Source organism: Propithecus coquereli, unplaced genomic scaffold (genome assembly GCF_000956105.1).
Source record: "Propithecus coquereli isolate 6110/MARCELLA unplaced genomic scaffold, Pcoq_1.0 Scaffold849, whole genome shotgun sequence".
NCBI classification, from domain to species: domain Eukaryota; kingdom Metazoa; phylum Chordata; class Mammalia; order Primates; family Indriidae; genus Propithecus; species Propithecus coquereli.
In genome coordinates this window covers 274,204-297,022 of record NW_012154718.1, presented here as the reverse complement: position 1 = coordinate 297,022, position 22,819 = coordinate 274,204, and the positions used below count along the sequence as shown (strand labels likewise).

General features: G+C 38.6%; 1 protein-coding gene and 2 pseudogenes across 2 annotated transcripts in view; all 3 read right to left on the bottom strand.

Moving 5' to 3' along the window:
* Positions 1 to 22,819, bottom strand: part of FAM120C (family with sequence similarity 120C) — a 97,130-nt gene that overhangs the window by 21,413 nt on the left and 52,898 nt on the right. For both annotated transcript variants that reach the window (XR_001138294.1, XM_012663975.1), the window contains exons 5-10: positions 22,451 to 22,550; positions 21,796 to 21,872; positions 21,071 to 21,351; positions 19,994 to 20,267; positions 18,908 to 19,079; positions 10,381 to 10,630 (exon numbers count right to left, since the gene is read on the bottom strand). Coding sequence is in view for 1 of the 2 variants with exons in the window: in XM_012663975.1 (XP_012519429.1) it covers positions 10,381 to 10,630; positions 18,908 to 19,079; positions 19,994 to 20,267; positions 21,071 to 21,351; positions 21,796 to 21,872; positions 22,451 to 22,550 (1,154 nt within the window). In the remaining variant the exon portion in view is untranslated. The remainder of the gene's footprint in view (positions 1 to 10,380; positions 10,631 to 18,907; positions 19,080 to 19,993; positions 20,268 to 21,070; positions 21,352 to 21,795; positions 21,873 to 22,450; positions 22,551 to 22,819) is intronic.
* LOC105826062 lies at positions 3,620 to 4,510 on the bottom strand (annotated as a pseudogene).
* On the bottom strand, positions 4,887 to 5,836 carry LOC105826061 (annotated as a pseudogene).

Sequence of the window (22,819 nt, the reverse complement as noted above, 5' to 3'; positions counted from 1 at the left end):
ATTAATATTTTTCATCAATTTTGGGAAGTTTTCAGCCATTACTTTTCCAAAGATTTTTTTCTGTTCCTTTTTCTCTCTCCTTGCCTTCTGGTACTACCATTACATGTATGTGGATGCACTTAATGGTGACACCCATTTCTCTGAGGCATTTTTCTTTATTTTCGATCTTTCTTCTGCCAGCTCAAATCTACTGTTAATCCTCTTTAGTTAATTTTTCACTTCAGTTATTATACTTTTCAACTTTGGAATATCTCCCTGGTTCTTTTTAATAGTTTCTCTTTATTAACATCTTCTGTTTGATGAGATATTGTCATCATACCTTCATTTGTTATGATGGCATTGTTTGGTTCTATGAACATTCTTGTAATAACTGCTTTTGAAGTCTTTGCCTGCTTAGTCTACCATGTGGGCCCCTTCAAAAGCCTGCTTTATTAACACTGTGTATGGGTCACACATTCATGTTTCTTCGCATGTCTTGGAAGTTTTTGTTAAAAACTGGATGTTTTAGATAATATATCACAGCAACCCTCCAGTCCAGGGCTAGTCAGTGTTGTTGCTTGGCTGTTCTCTTGTTTAGTTATTTAGTGACTTGGTTGTGCTAATTCTGTGAAGTCTATTTCCCATGCAGGGTGCAGCTTATGATGTCCCTGCTGAGAATTTTCCCCTTTGTTTTTATCTTTTAGCCTGTCTACCTAGGTGTCACCCGTGGGTCAGCATAAGCCACTAACTGGTCAAAGGTTATGCTTATATACTCTCAGCCAGTTAGATTTTTACTCTTTACCATTGAATATATATATGGAATAAGGCTTCTATCATTCTATCATGGTTAGGGGAGTTTAAACTTTTTTGCCCTACATTCAGTGAGGGACCAGTAGCTTGGAGGTTCTTTCTCTGATCGCTACTAAGAAGGCACAGACTTGGACATCCACACAGTTTTCCAAACGGGAGTGATATGTTTGATTTCAATTTTCAGTCTGGCTTCCTAGGTGTTACCTCTGGGTCAGAGTAGCTTATTATCAGTCAATGTTTGGTCGACAGGTGGTGTTTTAGCCCCTTGGGCCAGTTAGTCATCTGGCTTGTATTGATGGGTCTGTGTGTGGCTTGGGGAATGCTTTGAAGTTTGCCCATGTTCTGTTCTGTAGCTCTTAAGTGATTGCTAGGTAGTGCATACACATACCTTTCTTGATTCCAAGTAGACTGTGATTCCACGAGGGCTTTTAGCTATTTCTTTCCTTGTTTCTCCCTATAAAGCTTCTGGATGCTCTGCCACTTTGCTTATATCATGGAGCTACCAACCTCCTCTTAATTTATCATCATCAAGATTTCTATTGTTTTTTGCATGCTCTTAGGCATGGAGTTCTCCATGCTCTCTTACGAATTAAGGCAGTCCCTTCAGGCAGAAGTGTGGAGCTCCTTGTCCTTATGGTCTTCTTTTCCCACTGAGAACTCTGGACATTTCATCAGAGCTGGGCTGCTTTTCCCTGAGTGACAAGTGACACCCCTGCTGTACCAGAGGGCACTGACAATGAGACTGGAGTGGGCAGGCCCTCGTCTTTTTGGCTTGCCCATCCCATTGTGGAAACTCCTCCTTACCCATGAGCTAGGGCGGGGATAATTGGGGTCCCAAGTATCTGGCCTGTTGCCCCTGGAATAGAGCTTCTGTCCTATAAGTAGGGTTTCGTGGGTGATCCTCTTGGCCAGGTTCATCTCTGTTATAGCGTATCCCAGAATTTCCTTCCTTTTTAAGGCTGAATAATATTTCATTGTATATACACACCGCACTGATGGAAACTTGGGTTTCTTCTACCTTTTTATTACTGTTGTTAATCTTCTTGTGGTTCCCTTGTATGGAATGAGTTGTTTTTCTCTTGCTGCTTTTAAGACAGTCTTTGTCTTTTCACAGTGTCTAGATATGACTCTTTGAGTTTATACTACTTAAAGTTTGCTGATCTTCTTGGATGTGTAGATTTCATCAAATTTGGGAAGTTTGCAATTATTATTTCTGTATATCTCCCTTCCTTTCCTTTCTTTCTTCTTTTTTTTTTTTTTGACAGAGTCTCACTCTGTTGCCCAGACTAGAGTGCAGTGGTAGCATCAAAGCTCACAGCAACCTCAAACTCCTGGGCTCAAGCAATCCTCCTGCCTCACCCTACCAAGTCGCTGGGACTACAGGCACGTGCCACCACACACAGCTAATCTTTCTATTTTTTGGTAGAGATGGGGGTCTTGCTCTTGCTCAGGCTGGTCTCAAACTCCTGGCCTCAAGCGATCTTCCCATCTCAGCCTCCCAAAGTAATGGGATTATAGGTGTGAGCCACCATGCCCAGCTTGGAGATTGGACAGTTTTGATAACATATTGTAGCAACTCTGGACTTTTGACCCTCCACTCCAGCATTGTTTTTGCTGCTGCTTTTTTATCTATTTGTTTAGAGACTCATCGGGATTAATTTTGAAAAAAGTCTGTCTCCTCTGTAGCATGTGGCCACTGATATCCCTGCTCAGATTTTAAATTCTTCTTTTTATTTTTAAGCCTACCTTCCTAGGGGTCTCCCTTGGATCAGCATAGCTTATTAGTCAGCCAGTGATTGAGTTGGTGAAAGTTGTGCATAAACACCGTGAGCAACAAGGCTTCCATCATTTACCAAAGGGTTCTATGTGCATGTTTGGGACATGCATTAAAACTTCAGGCAGTTTACAAGTCTGTCCTGACTTTTTATTTTCACCTTGTATAAGGTCTCATGTTCAGCCAGGTATAAATATATAATTGGGGGTCCCTATGGTCTCTCTTGAGTATACATGCAAGCTTCCAGATCCCTAGGACTATGTGATAACTTATCAAAGCCCATATGGCTGTGTTATTGCCCAGATTGCCCAGTTAAATTTTTGGCTTGGTGTATTGCAGCCATGGGCAACTGAGGTATTTGCCTTCCCTGACTTTTTGCCATCAAGGTTGCTATTGTTTTGTTTTGTTTTTGAGATAGAGGCTTGCTCTGTCACCCAGGCTGGAGTGCAGTGGCACAATCATAGCTCACTGCAGCCTTGAACTTGGGAGCTCAAATGATCGTCCTGCCTCAGCCTTTTGAGTAGCTGGGACTATAGGTGCATACCACCATGCCTACTTTTTTTTTGTTTTTTATTTTTTGTAGAGATGGGGTCTCACTATGTTGCCTGGGCTGGTCTTGAACTCCTGGTCTCAAGTGATCCTCCTGCCTTGGCCTTTCAAAGTGCTGGGATTACAGGCGTGAGCCATTGCACAAGCCTGCTATTGTTTTTGACAGTGCTCCAGGCTTAAGCCTTCTTTGTTTATTTTCACTTTAAAAATTCTTTTCCTATCCCAAGGTCAGTTAAATCATTGTTTAGTTTTTATTTTGCCTTTTACCATTTATTTTTACATTTATCTCTATAATCAATCCATCTGGAATTTATGTGAGACATGGCTCTAAATGCATGTTTTCTTCCCAAATGCTAATCTAATTCTCTAAACAATAGTTATTTTAAAAATTCATCTCTGCCTCACTGATTTATGATGCTTCCCTTAGCATATTTTTTGGATGCCACTAAAGATATATTTTGTCTGTATTACTGCGATGCTACTTCCCTCAGGTTAGTAATACAAAACTACCACATGATCTTTATTTAAAAGGTCTTCGGCTAAGTTCTGGAGAATTTTCATAGGCAAACTCTTCTGTGTGGGCTGGATCAGTAAACACTCCAATAAAATCTATTTCCAGGAAGAATAGACCATTCACTTTATCAGCCAAGATGAATCCTATAGAAAAGATCTTGTCAAGCAGAAGCTGACACTGAACATCCTGGATTCTTCCTTGATTTGCTAAAAACAAACAAACAAACAAACAAACTTGGGGAAAGGAATCTTGACCTCCTGCCAGTAGGGTCCCCCACAGGTGAACATGAAGTACTGGTACATCTGATTCTTCCTCTGGATTACATATGTCCTCCCTGATATTTACCATCAAAAGCCAACCATCCCTACTGACACACAGAGTGTTGAATTAGGACCAGTTATAAGACCTCTTCCTCTCAAAAGGGCCCCTTGGAATCTTGGATATCATTGCACAGTACCTACTTCTACCCGTCCTGAGGCGCCTCAGAGCTCAGAGTTCCACAGAGCAGTGCACTTTGGTTATTCCAGCACATTTTCAAGAACACTTCACTTTTGTCTCCAATCATCTTATCAGAAGTCACTATTCAGTTATCCAAGTCTTCTTTCCCATGGAACTGCCAGATGAACTTGGCTTGTTCCAGTAAGACCTCATGCATAGGGCAGCTTCTGGATAGGCCAGTGATTTGCAATTTCATCCTTCAAATGCCTAAAATGGTCTTTTATTTCATGTTTAATTGCTTGGCCAGGAGAAGCCACTGATTTCTGATGACTATTGGAGCAATAGTCTGCAAAGTGAATACCCAAAAATGGATGCAAGACAGCACTTGGCTTTTGGTAATTTCTGAGAATATAAGTGCCATTCAGCAATTTGTGAACTGAAGCCATGGTAAGAAAAAGACAAAATGTAAATTTTTTCCTGGACTATTAGGGAAAGAAGCTTCAGTAAATAGCCCAATTCCACCTCCCCAGAGCCTAAGTCTCCTTGTAGCATATTTTAAGTTCTAATGTGTCTAGAGTCTTATTCAGTATTATCTGCTCTAAGACAACAACCTGTCAATCTTTGTGCTGGTATCGCATTGTTTAAGTTTATAATACATTTAGGTATCAAGTAGGGCCAAGACACCTCTTATTGTTCTTTTTAGAAATTTCTAAGCTATTCTTGCTCATTTGCTTTTCCTGATAAACCTTCTGTCAAGTGAACAAACACAAGTTTTTTTTTTTTTTTTTGGTTAGTTCATGTCTTTTATTAACTTATATACAATTAATTGTCTTCTGGTTTACTGAAGCAGTGAGTTAGACAACATTTGCCACAATAATGTCCACTTATTTCACTATCAAAGTGGCTGGCCATAAAAACTCCAGCACCACATTCATCTGAAGGACACTCCCAATGAAGGTGACTAATTTTGTCATTGTCATCCACCTCATAGTATTTCAGGACAGCCAACTTAACTTTCTTTCTCTTATGCTTATTCTTCTTGGGAGTGGTGTAAGACTTCTTCCTTTTCTAAGCACCACCACAAAGTCAACACAAGATGTAGAGGGGACTCCTGTTAATGGATCAGAGGATGAGACAGGCTTTCATGCTTTTGAATGTTGTAGTCAGATGAAGTATGTCCATCTTCCAGTTGCTTGCCAGCAAATATCAGTCTTTGCTGATCAGGAGGAATTCCTTCCTTATCCTGGATCTTGGCCTTTACATTTTCTGTAGTATCCGAGGGTTCAACCTTGAGAGTGATGGTCTTCCCCGTAAGGGTTTTTACGAAAATCTGTGTCTAGGTGGGTGGTTCCACCACAGATGGTGGATGGGAAAGGAGGATGAACACTAGTTTTTCTATCTCTTTATTCTTTACATGTCAGGATTGCACATGGTTAACCTAAATATCCTATTATAGCCGGGAGTGAATCTACTGCTTCTTAATAGACTTGTTTCTCAGGAGAGACTCCTCAACTTCACCCATAAATCAAGCAGAGGGACCTTGTCTAATTTCATGTTCCTTCTCTGGAAAACTATTAAGATTTGGATGAACTGCATCCCACCCCTAGAAGCCTTCAGTATCCCTCCCTCCTCAGTGATGACGATTATATGTGCAAAGGTTCTGACTTCCTCAAACTATATCAACCTTTCCTAGAAGACGCTATTTCTCTAGGCCAAAAGCCTCACAGACATAAATTTTAGCCACAACTTTCCCAGCATTACTTTACGTTCATGAGAGGAATCTCTTACCTATAGTTAATAAATTGAGGAGTTTAGATCCCTAGTATTCAATTAGGCTATATTTCAGTGTTCCTACCCAGTGTTTACTTGTATTGCTGGGTAATGCAGTATTCAGGATAAATTAATGTTCATTTAAAATTTAATTTTAAATTTCCAACCAGATTTTATACTAATTGTTAAAACTGCATTCTTCTACCATTTTGTTTTCTTAAAAAACATAAGAATTGGGAGAAACTTGGGTTCAAACTCTCTCAGTACCTCTTACTAGGTAGCTATGTAACCTTTGTGAGTCACTGCTCTTTGAGTCTGTTTCCTCATTTGTAAGTGGAGATAAATGATACCTACTTTTCAGTGTATAATGAAGATCTGAAGCATCGTATGCAAAGGGCTGACTTAGCACACTGCCAGGTACATATATGTACTATTATAGTAGCTCTTGTTGATGATTTTATGAACACTGGGTTACTGATTTATATAGGGCAATTTCACCCTACACTAAATGACTCCAGATGTTGCCTCTTTTTTTTGAGTCTTTTAAAAAAGTAATCTTTTGGTCAGGTGCGGTAGCTCACACCTGTAATCCCAAAACTTTAGGGAGGGCAAGGCGGGAGGATCACTTGAGGCCAGGAGTTCAAGACCAGCCCAGGCAACATAGCCAGACCCCATCTCTAAAAAAAAAAAAAAAAAAATAGCTAGGTGTGTTGGTGTTTGCCTGTAGCCCCAGCTACCAGGGAGGCTGAGGCAGGAGGATGGCTTGAGCCCAGGAGTTTAAAGCTGCAGTGAGCTTTGATTGAACCACTGCACTCCAGCCTGGATGACAGTGAGACCTTATCTCTAAAAAATAAATGAATAAATTTAAAAACAAGTAATCGTTCATAAGATATTTGGCTACCAGAAAAAAAAGAAAGTAATCTTTCTATCTTTTCCCCTGTATTTAGGCAATAGGTTATCACTTATCACTACTGTCAGTGGGCCTAGTTCTAAGAGTAGCTCCTACTCCCTCTCTGATCTCCCTTACAATTTACTGCTTCTGATCTGTTGTACACTAGAAAATCAGATGACCAAACTGTCAGAAATGTGTCTAAATTATGAATAAATACACCAGGCATGGTAGCTCATGCCTGTAATCCCAGCACTTTAGGAGGCCAAGGCAGGAGGCTCGCTTGAGGCCAGGAGTTTGAGACCAGCTTGGGCAATATAGTGAGACCCCATCTCTACAAAATAATAAAAAAAAATTTAAACAACAAAAAATTAAGAATAAGTAGGTGGAGCAGGAGCCTAAGAGATTCTCTTTGGGGAAATATATAGAACCTATTAGACTATCAGAGCACAGTCTTTGTGATAGTTACTATAACAGCTGTTTATAAGCCATTTTTAGTGATTTTTATGTTCCTGGATATATTCCATATAACCCAGAGCACCAAATAAGTGGGAAAATGAGCAATTACTATACATTTTAGAAAGAAGATAAACAAAATATGCAATTTCAGAGTTAATACGGGACAATGTAGAGCTGTGGCCCAGGAACATGTCAGGAAGTAGGAAGAATAAATCCTTATCCTTTTACCTATAATTAGTAGAAGAAATTGAGGAGTTTAGACTTCTAGTACTTAATAGGCTAAAGTTCAATGTTCCTACCCAGTATTTACTTGATATTGCTGGGCAATGCAGTATTTATGATAAGTTAATGTTCATTTAAAATTTAATTCTAAATTTCCAACCAGATTTTATACTATGTAACCTTTGAACAATTATTATTATTGGGAAAACTTCATAAGTCACTGATCTTAATGTCAAGTAGTTATGGAATTAACATATATTGAGCATCTATTACATGGTAGGGCCCGTGCATGCATTTTTCAATGTTCAAACAGCTCTGAGAAGAATTATTATACCCATTTATAGTGAGAAAACAGATGCTCAGAAAAGCTAAAGTGATTTATTCAAGCTGAAAAATGCCAGAACCAGAATTCAAACTAAGATCTTCCTGGTTTAAAAGCTTAGTGCTCGGCAGGGGGTGGCTCACGCCTGTAATCCTAGCACTCTGGGAGGCCGAGGCAGATGCATTACTTGAGCTCAGGAGTTTGAGACCAGCCTGAGCAAGAGTGAGACCCTGTCTCTACTAAAAATAGAAAAATTAGCCAGGGGTGGTGGTGCACACCTGTCGTCCCAGCTACTTGGGAGGCTGAGGCAGGAGGATCACTTGAGCCCAGGAGTTTGAGGTTGCTGTGAGCGAGGCTGATGCCATGACACTCTAGCTGGGGCAAAACAAACAAACAAACAAACAAACAAAAAACCAAAAAAACCTTAGTGTTCTATAACTCTCTAGTGACTCGTAGGGCCTGACCTCCCCTTTAAACATCAGCAAATAAACAATGAGAAAGTATAATAGAAACAAGTATCATCCATAATTATAACAATATATATCAAATGCCTAGGAATTAATTTTAAATGCAGGAGACCTGTATGGAAAACAATTAACTCTACTATGACATAAAGGAAGAGACTTGAGCAAATGGCAAAGGTAAATTATTATCTTTGGATGGGAAGATTTAACGTTATAAAGATGTCAATGTTGCCCAAATTAATCCATAAACTCAATTCAATGACAAAAACAATCCTAACATGATTTTGTAGACTGATTCTAAATTATATATGGAAAAATAAAGATTCATAAGGTACAGAAATAGCTAGTACAATTCTGAAAGAAGAAAAGCAAAGAGCAGAGATTTCCCCCATCTGATATTAAGGCAAATTGCAAACCCTTAATAATTGAAATATGTGATATTGATGATGGATCAAATAGGCAATGGACAAAATAGAATCCAGGAATTAACTCATGTATATATAGGAAGTTGATACATAGGAATGGTGGTAATACAAATCAGTGAGGAAAGAAGAGATCATTTAATAAATGGAGCTGGGAAACTGGCTTAGCATGTATAGAAAAGAAAGTTATATCCTTTCTCACACCATGTAAAAAATAAATACCCACTACATTAAAGACCTGAAATGAAAGACAACCCTATAAAACCATAAGAAAATGTAGAAAAATATCTTTATGACCCAGGAGTGAGGGATAATTTATTTTAAAAGACACCAAAGCATATACCATAAAGGTATTTAAGTGTTGGACAAAACCAAAATAAATACTTCTTGTTGAAGGGAGAAATATACTGATATCTACAATTTACTCAGAAAAGCATTAAAAAGAATGAGTGGATGACTAGAGATGAATACATGGTTAGTTATATAGAATAAGGCAAGTATAGCAAAATATTATTTGTAGAATCTTGGTGGTGGTTATATGAGTGTTCACTGTACTAACTTTCCGATTTTTCTGTATATGTGAAATTATAATAATAAAAGGTTGGCAAAAATGAAATACTTCTGTTCAACAAAGGATATTGTACATAAAGTTTAAACAAATTGTGGCTGACTGGAAAAGATATTTGATACACAGACACATGCACGTATATACAAATACAAAAAAGATATCTCCTATATATGTGTCTGTGTACACACACACATATGTGATAAGAAACTTCTGTAATCAGCAAGAAAAAGACAAGTAACCTAATAGCCAATTTGAAAGACAAATAAGCACTTCAGAGAATGAGGAAACTCAAATGGCTAATAAGCATAAAAACAGAAGACTAACCTCATCTGTAAGCAAATAAGTGCAAATTAAAACACACTACTTGAAATTCACTGGATTGGCAAAAATTAAGAAGTTGTATAATATTAGCACTGGCAATAATATGAGCGAATAGAAACACTTATGTATTGTTCATAGGAATATAAATTAGTACAGCTATAACCTAGAGCAATTTGGCAATATTTAGTGAAAAATCTACATGCATATTTTACAGGATCCAGGAATTGTACTCCTGGGCTTATACTTCAGATAAACTGACATAGGAACACAGAGAGACAGAAACATCTATGAAGATATTCCCTATGGCACTGTTTGTAATATCAAAGTACTGGACATAACTATCCATCAATCAATAAATAAAATACTGTGATATTAGTATTTGATGAAACATAATCCAGCAGTCAAAAGGAATGAACCATATATGAATATTGATAGATCTCAAAAATAACATTGAGCGAAAAAAAGTAAGAAACAAAATGAGGTATACAGCACAATACCTTTCATGTCAAAAAAGGAAAAAGTATCTACACATATAAAAAATAATAGAGACTGTGCATGGGTGTACATGTCTAAATAAATATATGGAAATGGCTTGGAAGGATACTCATCAAATACCTAAGAGTGGATGACTATGGGTGGAAAGAAGGGAACTGGATCAGGAATGAGGAGTGAAGTAGACAAAAAGTAAAGTAAAACCAAACATAAAAGATCAAAACTGAGGAGACTATCCTAACAATCATTTTCAGTGTTTCTGAAGACTAAGATGAACATAAAACAAAAATATTCCCACTCTGAAATACCATAAAAACACTTGCTTAAGGGAAATGTCAAAAAAGTAAAAGAAAAAAGAACTGGCTGCCTCTCTGTCACATGGCTTACCGGAGTACACAGCACATGAGCAGCAGATGGGTGGGGACATTGGCTGGATTGAGCATACTGGGTGTGTCTGACTTCATACAGGCCAGGAAGGCCCGCATCCTTCTGTTCTTGTCCTCAACTGCTTTGCCTAGCCAGAGCTTCTTGAGGTTTGGGCAAGTCCATTCTCGAAATGTCAGTGCAGATACCAGCTCAGGGGTTTGAGGTGACTTCCCTTTATAGGCAGACCACTCTTTAAGGATCACTGAAGGAACTAGAAAACAGAAATTGAGGGAAAATAGGCTCTAGAGCATTTCTACAGCTGGCCACAATTTTCAAGATCCATCGCATTTCAACATCTTTTAATTTTTCTGTTACTATAATTTTTATTATTAGCAGCAGTAACAGCAGGAATAGTAAGCATTTATTAGGTGCTTGATGTGTTAAGTACTTTACATATATTAACTCATTTAATTCTCATAAAAATCTTGAAAGAGAACTATTATGACTACATTATCACAAAACAAGAGGTCATTTTGTAGATAAAGAAATCAAGGCCCAATGTCACACAGTTTTTAATGACTTTGAAACTTATTTATTAAGTTGATGTTCCAGGCTAGGCAAGGAAAGGAGTCCAAGGAAAAATTATTTGACTATCTGGCTTCATAATAGACAATAGGACACCCCAAAAGACTTTAAGAAATTTCACAAAATTCTCAAAAAACCAACATTTTTTAGATTTACAAAGGTGTAGCAGACCAGGAAAACATGGCTTCTATATACTTCTAATACATCTCAGCCTCCTAAGCTATGGCCTCTTTTATTTGAGACATCTAGCATCTACTCAATCACCCAAGCTAGAGACTTGAGAGTCATCCTAGAGTCCTCTCTCCCCTCCACCTCCTACACAGCTGGATATCACCGACACCCTGCTGATTCTACCTCCTTATCATCCCCTCTATCTGTTCCCTTTTCTCCAGCACAACAAATACTGTAGTGGCTCAAATATCATCTTTCACCTGAAAAGAGTCTCCAAACTATTTGTTCCTACTTTCATCCTGTTTGGTCTGCCTCACACCCATGCTGTACAACCACTAGAATATTATTTTTTTTAAAAAAAAACTTTTTAGTTTGAAATAATTATAAATTCATAGGGAGTTGCAAAGATAGTAGAGAGAGGTCCTGTGTACACTTTGCCCAATTTCTTTAATGGTTATACCTTATCAAAGCCAGGAAATTGACATCGTTACAATGTGTGTATATAGTTCTATGTTATGTAGGTTCATGTACCCAGCACTGCAATGAAGATACAGAACTAATCCATAACCACAAAGATTTCCATTGTGCCAACACTTTATTGTCATACCCAATGCTTTCCAGCACCATCCCTAACTCATGGAAACCACCATGAAAATCTGTACTCCATTTCTATAGTTTTGTCATTTTTGGGAATGTTATATGACTGGAATCATACAGTATGCTACCTTTTGAGATTGGCATTTTCATTCAGCATAAATGCCCTTGAGATCCATCCATGTTGTTGCATGGTATCAATAGTTCATTATTCTTTTGCTGAGTAGTATTCCATGGTATGGATATACCACAGTTTAACCATTCACCCATTGAAAGATATCTAGGTTGTTTGGAGCTATTAAGAATAAAGCTGCACTGTGAACAACTTCCTGCATGAAAATAAGTCTTCATTCCTCTAGTATAAATGCCCAAGAGTGTAACTGTTGACCTGTAAGTTGAGTCTACTTTTAGTTTAGTTTTTTTTTTTTTTTTTTGAGACAGGTCTCTTGCTCTGTCGCCTGGGCATGAGGGTAGTGGCGTCATCCTAGCTCACTGCACTTCAAACTCCTGGGCTCAGATGATCTTTCTGTTTCAGCCTCCACAGTAGCTGAGACTACAGGCACACACTGTGACACCCAGCTAATTTTTCTTATTTTTTTGTAGATACAGGGTCTCACTGTGTTGCTCCGGCTAGTCTCCAACTCCTGACCTTAAGCGATCCTCCCACCTTGGCCTCCCAAAGTGCTAGGATTACAGGCATCAGCCATTGCACCTGGCCAGTCTAGTTTTAGTTTTGAAAAAAAATTACAAATTCTCTTCCAGACTGGCAGTACCATTTTTGTAATGTTCAGTTTTGAGAGTTCTTTACATGTTTTAGATACCAGTATAGATATGTGGTAATTGTTCACCTATGGATGTCCAGTTCATCCAGCACCATCTTTGAAAAATACTACCTATCCTTTCTCCAATGAAGTGTTTTTGCAGCTTTGTCAAAAATCAGTTGGCTGTTCTTGTGTGGGACTATTTCTGGATGCCCTATTGTGTTCCATTGATCTATGTGTCAATACTTCTGCCAATATCACACAGTCTTAATTATTTTAGCTACATAATAAGTCTTGCAGTCAGGTTCAGCAATTGCTCCCAATTTATTCTTCCTTTTCCAAATAGTTTTAGCTAGTCTAATTCCTTTGTCTTTCCTATTTATAAATTTAGTACAGAGCTGGATATCTTGTCTATGTCTACAAGGAATCTTGCTGGGATTTGGATAGGAATTGCGTTAAACCTGTATATATCAGTTTGGGGAGAACTGACATTTTTACTATGCTGAGTCTTCTAATCCATGAACATCTATGTCTCTCCATTTATTTAGGTCTTCTTTGATTTCTTTCATCAGCATTTTGTAATTTTCAGCATACAGATCTTGAATACCTTTTGCTAAATTTATAATATTTAATTTTCTTTGAAAGGACTATAAATGGTATTGTATTTTAAAAATTCAGTTCCACATATTCATTGTTAGTATATAGAAATACAATCAATTTTTATGTTTATTTTGTATCCTATAACCTTAATAAACTCATTTATCACTTCCAGGAGTTTTGTTGTAGATTCCTTTTGATTCTCTACATAGACCATAAGTCATCTGCAATTATGCATAGTTTTATTTCTTCCTTTTTGATCTGCATGCCTTCTATTTCATTTTCTTACCTTACTACTCTAAAACTTCTAGTACTATGTTGAAGAGAACTGGAAAAAGCTGACATTCTAGTCATGTTTCTGATTTTTGAAGAAAAACATTCAGTCTTTCACCATTAAGTATAGTTGACCCTTGAACAACATGGGTTTGAACCATGTGCATCCACTTACATGTGGATTTTTTCCAACCAAACACGGATCAGAAACAGTATTCACAGGAAACACAGTATTCAATGTGAAACCTATATATATGGGGGGGCAACTTTTTGTATACGCGGGTTATGCAGGGCTGACTGGTATATATGGGTTTCAGTATATGTAGGGTCCTAGAACCAATCCCACACATATACTGAGGGACAACTATATGTTAGTTGTAGGTTCTTTATAGATGTTCTTTATCAAGTTGAGGAAGTTCCCATCTATTCCTAGTATTCTGAGACTTTTTATCATGAAAGAATGTTGAATTTTGATAAATGCTTTTCTGTATCCATTGATATGATATGATTTTTCTTTCTTAGCCTGTTTATACGGTGGATTATGTTTATTGATTTTTCAAATACTGAACCAGCCTTACAACCATAGAATAAACCCTACTTGATCTTGGCCATGGTGTATAGTTCTTTTTATATATTGCTGAATTCTACTAGCTAATATTTTGTTAAGAATTTTTGCATCTATATTGTATTAGTCAATTTGTGCTGCTATAACAAAGTACCATAGACTGGGAGGTTTATAAACAACAGACATTGGTTTCTCACAGTTTTAGAGGCTGGGAAATCCAAGATCAAGGTGCTGGCGGTGGAAAACAGAGAAAGCTCTCGGGGTCCATTTCATATTGGCACTAATCCCATTCATGAAGACTCCACCCTCATGACCTAATTACCTTCCAAAGGCCCTACCTCCTAATTCTATCACACTGGGGATAGTGTTTCAACATATGAATTTGAGGAGGACATGTGCATTCAGTCCATAACATATATTGATAGAGGATATTGGTCTGAAATGTTATTTTTATGTACTACTATTTTCATCTGTTTTTATTATTGGGGCAATAATATAGCTTCATATTATAGAATGAGAAAGTGTTCTCTCCTCTTGTATTTTCTGGAAAAGATTGTGTAGAATTGATGTTAATTCTTTGTTAAATATTTGGTAAAATCCTCCAGTGAAACCATCTGGGCCAGATTTTTTTGGAAAGTTCTTAATTAAATTTCATTAATATTTATAGGCCTATTCAAATTATCTACTTCATGTTGGGTGAGATGGTAATTTCTGTATTTTGAGAAATTGGTCTATTTCATCTGTCAAATTTATGTGTGTAGAATTATTTATAGTATTCCCATATAATTCTCTGAATGTCTGTAGGTTCTGTGGTGATATGCTGCTTCATTCTCCAATTCATTCAAATTTGGGTCTTCTGTCTTTTTCTTTGCAGTGTTGCTAGAAGTTTGTCAATTGTATTGTTCTTTTCGAAGAACAAGGTGTTTGTTTAATTGATTTTCTTTACTGGATTTCTGTTTTCAATTTCACTGATTTCTGCTCTTATCTTTATTATTTCCTCCCTTTGGTTTGCTTTGGGTTTAGTTTTCTACTCCTTCTCTTGTTTCTTGAGCTGAAAGTTTAGATTATTGATTAGAGACTTCTTTTCTAATGTGAACATTTAATACTATAAATTTCTCTCTCAGCAATGATTTAGCTCCATCCCACAAATTTTAATACCTTTTATTTTCATTTAGTTCAATATATTTCTTTCTTTTCCATTCCATAGTGGAATGAATATATACCCTATATGATTCAAATTCTTTAAATTTTTTAAAGTTTTTCGTTGAGATGGGGTCTTGCTCATTGCCCAGGATGGTCTCAAACTCCTGGGCTCAAGTGACTCTCCCTATTCAGTGTCCTGAGTAGCTAAGATTACAGGCACACACCAACCACCACAGCTGACCCAATACTTTTAAATTTACTGAGGTTTGTTTTATGGTCAAGGATATGATCTGTCATAGTATATGCTCTGTGAGTGCATGAAAAGAATATGCATTGTGCTCTTATTTTGTGTTCTATAAGAGTCAATTAGATCCTGTTCACTGATGGTGCTGAGTTCCTCTATATCCTTACTTTCTGTCTAGTTGTCTTACTCATTATTAATAAGGAGGTTGAAGTCTCTAACTACAACTTTGAGTTTGTCTATTTATCCTTTCAGTTCTATCAGTTATTGCATTGCATATTTTGTGGCTCTGTTATTTGGTGATACTTATTTAGGATTGCTATATCTTTTTGGTGGATTTACCTTTTTACCACTGTATAATGTCCTTCTCTGTCGCTGGCAATTTTCCTTGCTCAGAATTGCAGTTTTCTTTTGATTAATGTTTGCATGGTATATCATCCTCCATCCTCTTACTTTCAACTTACCTATATCCTTCATATTTGAAGTAAGTTTTTACAGACAGCACATAGATGGCTTATGTTTTTATCTAGTCTGCCAATCTCTACATTTTAATTTGCTATAGTCATACCTCTTACATGAATTAAGCCTGTTATTTTATTTTTGTTTCTATTAGTTCTCTCTGCTTTTCATTTCTCTGCTTTCTAGTTCTTCCCTTCCTAGGATTACTTGAATTAATTTTTCCTTTTTTTTTTTTGAGACAGTCTCTCACTCGATCGCCCTGGGTAGAGTGCAGTGGTGTCATCATAGCTCACTGCAACCTCCAACTCTTGGGATCAAGCGATCCTCCTGCCTCAGCCTCCCGAGTAGCTGGGACTATAGGCATGTGCCACCATGCCTAGCTAATTTTTCTATTTTTAGTAGAGACAGGGTCTTGCTCTTGCTCCGGCTGGTCTCGAACTCCTGAGCTCAAGCAATCCTCCTGCCTTGGCCTCCCAGAGTGCTAGGATTATAGGCGTGAGCCACTGAGCCTGGCCGAACTAATTTTTGAATTGCATTTTGATTTATTTATAGCATTTTTAAGTATATCTCTCTGTGTATCTTTTTCAGTGCATGTTCTAGGTATTAAATCATATATGCATAACTTATCACAGTCTACTGGTGTTGATATTTTATCAAGTATAGAAACCTGACCTATGCTCTGTGCCTTTACCCTCCTCCATTTATAATTGTCATTAAATATTTTTGCTACATACATAGAGAACCACATTAAACAATGTTATAATTTTTGCTTCAATGTGAAATATAATCTAGAAAACTCAAGAGAAAAAGGCAATTCTATCACATTTATCCATACTTTTGTTGTTTCCTCTGTTTTTTCTTCCCTCCTAATGTTCCAAGATTCCCTCTTTTATCATTTCCTTTCTGTGTAGAGAACTACCTTCAGCCATTCTTTTAAGGTAGGTCTGCTTATGAAAAATTATCCTGGTTTTTCTTCACCTAAAAAGGTCTTGATGTTCCCTTCATTACTGGAGGATACTTTTGTTTGATATAGAATTCTGAGTTTACAATTCTTTTCCTTTAGCACTTGAAAATTAATGCTACTTCCTTCTGAACTCCATGGCTTTTGATGAAAAATCAGATGTTATTTCTATTATTTTCCCCTTACAGGTAATACATCATTTCTGTCTGGCTGCTTTCAATAAATTTTTTTTATCATTACATTTGGAAAGTTTGATCGTGATGTATCTTGGCATGGATTTCTTTGGGTTTACAATTTACTCAGCTTTTTGAATCTGTAGGTGTATATTTTTGTCAAATTTGGGGATATTTCAGCCATTATTTTTTAGAATATTTTTGCAGCTCCACCCTCTTTCTCCTTGCCTTCTGAGATTCTGATGACACAAACATTACGTCTTTTGTTATAGTCCTACAGGTCTCTGTTCACTTTTTTTCCAGTCTATTTTCTCTGTTATTCAGACTAGGTATTTCTAGTGTTCTGCCTTCAAGTTCACTGATTCTTTCCACTACTGTCTCCATTCTGCCATTTAACCCATCCGTTGAGAATTTTATTTTGGTTATTATATTTTTTAGTTCTTAATTTCCATTTGGTTTCTCTTTATATCTTCTATTTCTTTGCTGTAACTTTCTGTTTTTAATTGTTTCAAGCATGTTTGTAATTATTTGTCAAAGCATCTTTATGATGGCTGTTTTGAAATTCTTGTCAGATAATTCAAACTTCTGTCATGTTTGTGTTCATTTTATTTCCTCAGTCAGTTTGAGATCTAAATTTGAAATCTTTCTGGTTCTTGGTATGATAAGGGATTTTCAATTGAAACCTGGATATTTGGGGTATTATTTTAAAAGACTCTGAATCTTATTTAAATCTAGTGTTTTAGCAGGCCTTTTCTGACATCACTCTAGGAGGTGAAGGGGACACTGTTTCATTACTGCTAGGTGGGAGTAGAAGTCTTGGCTCCCCACTTGACCTTGTCTGACACCTCTCCAGCAGCAATAGGTGGGGTACCTCATTACAGCCTAGTAAGGGTGGAAGTGTAGGTTCTTCATTTGGTCTTTGCTGGTGGGGGTGGGTTAGAACATAGTTTTTCTACGGTCTTTGGCTAGAGCACAGCGGTTATTATCTAAAAATTTTCTGTGTTGCTAGGTTGCTCCATTTTGGTCCTTTGGCGAGAGAAAGCAGGCTTTTTTGGGAGGAGGCCTCTTATTGGTCTGCTGCTGTTGGCATTTTTGGGCTTGTCCCACACCCAGTATGGGATATGTGAGGCAAAAGAAAACCCAGGTAACTCACCTTTGTATCACTGTGTCATTCCTTGGGTCCCAAGATCCTCAGCCAGTCTGCCTTCTAGAGTGCTTTGTATTGTTTAATATATAAGTCCTGGGCTTTTAGTTGTACTTGGCAGGAGGAATAGGGAAAAGTACATCTAATCTACTCCATCTTCCCAGAAACAGAAATCTAGAGCATTCTTTTGAACACACTAATTTGACCACGTCACTCTGCAGCTTAAAATACCTCAATGGCTCCAACTACATGCAGCAGTCCCCAACCTTTTTGGCACCAGTGACCGGTTTGATGGAAGACTATTTTTCCACAGAAGTGGGGGAGGGGCAAGGGAGGTGGAGCTCAGGTGGTGATGCAAGCAATGGGGGGAGGCTACAAATACAGATGAAACTTCATTTGCTCACCTGCGGCTCACCTCCTGCTGTGTGCCCCCCCCACCCCATCCCTACCTTCCTAAGTTTCATGGAAGACAATTTTTTCCATGGACTGGGCGAGCAGTGAGGGGGGTGCACCAGGTAGCCGCAGCGGAACTCTGCTGCCAGGTCCTTAACAGGCCGTGGACCGGTACCGGGGTTGGGGGACCGCAGACTATAGGATCAAATCCCAAAACAAAAACCTCATGAAGGACAAGAGACTGTGGCAGATATACCTCTATATTCCCAAAGCCCAGTATGGTTATTATAAGTGATAGTTACTCTGAATGCTTGGTAAGTACAGAATTGGGGCTTAAGTTAATATATTTCCCATACCAGTATGTATTCTGGTGAATGATGCATTTTCTTAAAGACTGTTCCATAGCCAGAAAGTATAATGTGTTTACACAGACATTTTTGCTCTGTGTCAAATGTTGACAGAACTGTCAAATCTAGAACTACACTTACCTTCTACAGGCAGCCGCCGGCGTATGGCCAGGCGTTCCATTTTCCGCTGTGTCTCTGCCAGACTAAAAAGGACTCCATATACATATTGACGAGCTGACCGGAACAAGAGAGCAGCTGGAGGCAGCTCCATGTTACACTCATCCTCAATACATACAGGGATCTTAATTTCCCCCTAACAAAAGAACGGTCCAGAGGAAAGGAGAAAATGAGTTATCTCAAGGTTTCGAACTGAGCTGAGAAGAACCACTAATAAACTGTAGCCTAGCTACTAAATTTTCTATCTGTATTTAGACAGAGTTTCAGGCTAAAAAGAAACTGTAACGAGCCCAGCTGATCATAGCCAATTTATAAGCTATATTCCATTTTTAAAGTCTCAACTAAGCCAGCCGTGGTGGCTCATGCCTGTAATCCTAGCACTCTTGGAGGCCAAGGCCAGAGGATCGCTTGAGGCCAGGAGTTTGAGACCTGCCTGAGCAAGAGTGAGACCCCGTCTCTCCTAAAAATAGAAAAATCAGCCGGGCATGGTACTTGGGAGGCTGAGGCAGGAGAATTGCTTGAGCCCAGGAGTTTCAGGTTGCTGTGAGCTAGCCTGAGGCCACGGCACCCTAGCCCGAGTGACAGAGCGGGACTCCTTCAAAAAATTAAAATGAAAAGTCTCAACTAGGACTGACTAATGGGAAAAGTCCATCTTAGACATTTTTCTGGGGGATGGATTTGTATGGTAAAACTGGAGGAGAGGAACAGCTCTGCAGAAGTATAGGAAGAGATAAGGAACAAGGGTATAAAGCCTCTTCTTAGACTGTGTCCATCCCTAGAACCAGAGTCTAACAATTTGGTACATTATCTACTTCAAAATCTCACAATTACACTTTTCTTCGAGGGGCCTCATTTACTGCACAGTCCTATCTCCTGCTGGTCTCAACTAACCTGAGGCCCTTAATACAATGAGGGGTCCCAGTATACTTGGTCTCCTTTTATTTCCCTTCAGAAACTAATGATCAAAATTTTCTCTGGTAACTTACAGTCCTAGTAAGTATGAAGTACAGTGTTAAGAGCAGGGAAGTAGGTGCTGATGGGCTGCCTCACCTTAGTGAGGACGTGATAGATATATGGGTACATAAGACCCCTCCGATGTCTGTGTTCGGCAACCCGCAAGACTTCTGGAGCTACTGGAGGTAAGGGTGGAATGGTGATGTCCATGTGGTTCCTTGTAGACATAGACAGCAGAGAGGGGATGTGGGGCTCACCATCACCTAGGCTGGCTTCTGAAACTCCAGCATCAACGGGCTGTACCCAAGAACCTCTGTCACCATTGGGATCTTCCCATTCAGGCTGCTGCTGAAGTGCTTCTGTGATATGACTAAAAAATTTAGAAAGACAGTGTAGAAGAGAAAAGGGAGGTTGATAAAGGTATTCCAACTCAGGATGTCCATTCTGGGCCCAAGAAATCTCATAAACCCTCTGAAGGTCAGGACACTGGGTTAGCACTGGACCTGTTACCTTTCCTCTCGGTGGCCATCACTGCCCTCCTGGCTTCTTTCACCTGACACAAACCAAAGCAATCAGAAGTCATGAGAAACACTTTGGATCCTTTACACCTTGGAAGAGGCCATGTTTAGAGTCTGCTTATGTATTAAGAAAATATTTACAGTTACAACCTCAAAGCAGCTCTGTTTCCCAGGAATAATCTGTTTGGAGGAATAATCTGCGAACAAATGAGCTAGTATAAAATCCTACTGTTTTAATCCTCAGAACTCTGTCTTAGTTACTAAGCAATGTAACTGCCTACTCAACTGCTCCAATATTTCTACTCTATAAACTCTTTTCTTTTTTTTTCTTTTACATTCAACCTACCCCCCTCACAAACTAAGAAATGACAGCCATGATATAGAGCACATCCATACCAGGGCTTCCCTCACCAGCTGTTAGGCTGTCTTTTACCTCAGTGGCCTGGGTGTCTGAAAATTACCACCTGCACAGGGCCAAATAAGCATGAAGCAGGAAAGCATAGAGAAAGTTTTCCTACTTTTCTTTCATGAAAGCAAAGAGCTACAGAAGAAAGCCAGGAATGTACACGTCCCCATAACCCCTACCCAGATCACCAGTAAAGGAATACAGATGCCTCAGAAGTCTGTTCCCCTGGGTGTCTATAGAGATACTTACTCTGAGCTAGCTCCATTTGGCTCATCACCATCAGAGGAAGAAGAGTGGGAAGAGTCTGGTCCCAAAGGAGGTGAGGCTTTAGAAGTCAGGTAATTGGGAAACTGGGATGCAGAGGAGTCATAAGAGACAGCCCAGTTGGCAAAGGGGCTGTCCTGTAGCATGGGATCCTCAGAAAAAGCATGGGATTCCCCCAAAGCATGGGGGGAGAAGAGAAGAGATGAGTTGGGTCCCATTGGGAATGGTGGTGGATATTTCATTTTCTGGGGTACTTGGTGAGAAAACTAAAGGACAAAACAGACAGAAAAGCTATTTAACATTTTACCAGGCTCCAAGATGGTTCCCTCAAAAGTTGTGACATAGTGGATGATGCCAGTAGCAAGGACTGTTGAGACACAAAGTACCTACTGAGAATAATGAGAAATAATTCTAATAGTGATATATGAACAGAATCCTCCACAGGCAGGACAATGGACCAGTCCAGGTCTCCTAGTACCATTCTCTGACATTAGTTAATCTACCTTCACAATGCCCTGGTGGTTTCTGATTTGGATGCTTTTTTTACATAGTCTGCCAGCCTCAAGTTGAAAATGTGATGTAGGTATATGCAGCCTTGACAGTCTGATAACACTGAATCAGCCTAACTCCTTAACTTGGGTTATAAAAATCAGAAAGGAACCCAAGACTAATGCTAACAAATAGTTTCAGAAGTCTTAAATGATGCTTACCATTGGCTTGCCAGCAGAAATGGTGCCCATTTGATGGCGTGGAAGAGGAGGATTTCCAAGCCTGTTATTCCGAAAACCTGAAGCCAAGAGAAAGGGCTATACTTCAGTCAATCCTAATAATGCTACCATGTGATGTTCCCCTCACCCCATATCACCTAAAATTATTATTAATAAGTTACAATTTATTGAATAGCTACTATGGGCCATGCTAGGAGCCTTACATAAATTATTTTATCTGATAATAATCCTATAAAGTCAGTATCATGAGCCACATTTCATACAAATGTAACTTGCCAAGGTCACACAGTTTGTAGGCAGCGGAGATGGAATTCACACTTTGGCCTGACCCCGAAGACAGGGCTATTTTACATATATCAGGCCAGAATGGAAGTTAGCACCAGAAGAAACCCAAGTTAAGGAAATGGCATTGCACCCCTTCTGTTACCTATTTATCTATATAAATTTGAGAAAGCAGGGACCTTCTTATGTCACCTCTCTTATGACATGAAAATGAAAAGGAGAATGTCTATCGAATAGGACTGAATTCTAGGAGGAATCACAACATAAGTGATTCCACTCTGGCCCTAGAGTTCCTGAGGAACCAACTCAGATTCCCCTATGAATAGAGTAGCTTGGGGTAAGATGGAAGCCTTACCTAGAAAGGAGGGACCCACTGGCAGCGAAGAGAGTTTGGTTGTGACTGAATAGTACTCAACTGCTTTCTTGAATCGCTCTATTTTATCTTCTGTCCTGGACTGGATATTGGAATATCAGATTTTCAGAAGAAGAAACAACGTGAGAGTATCTTTTTCATATAACTTATAATTTGGGAGTCAAAATAATATCAGAAATCAAATATTTAAAGAAACCCAAGAGAACAAATTTTCACTTTGCAGAAAAGATTAGGTAGGGAAAAAGCATTATGGAACACATTCTACTAAGTGAGGTATCCCAAGAATGGAAAGACAAGCACCACATGTACTCACCATCAAATTGGTATTAACTGATCAACACATAAGTGCAC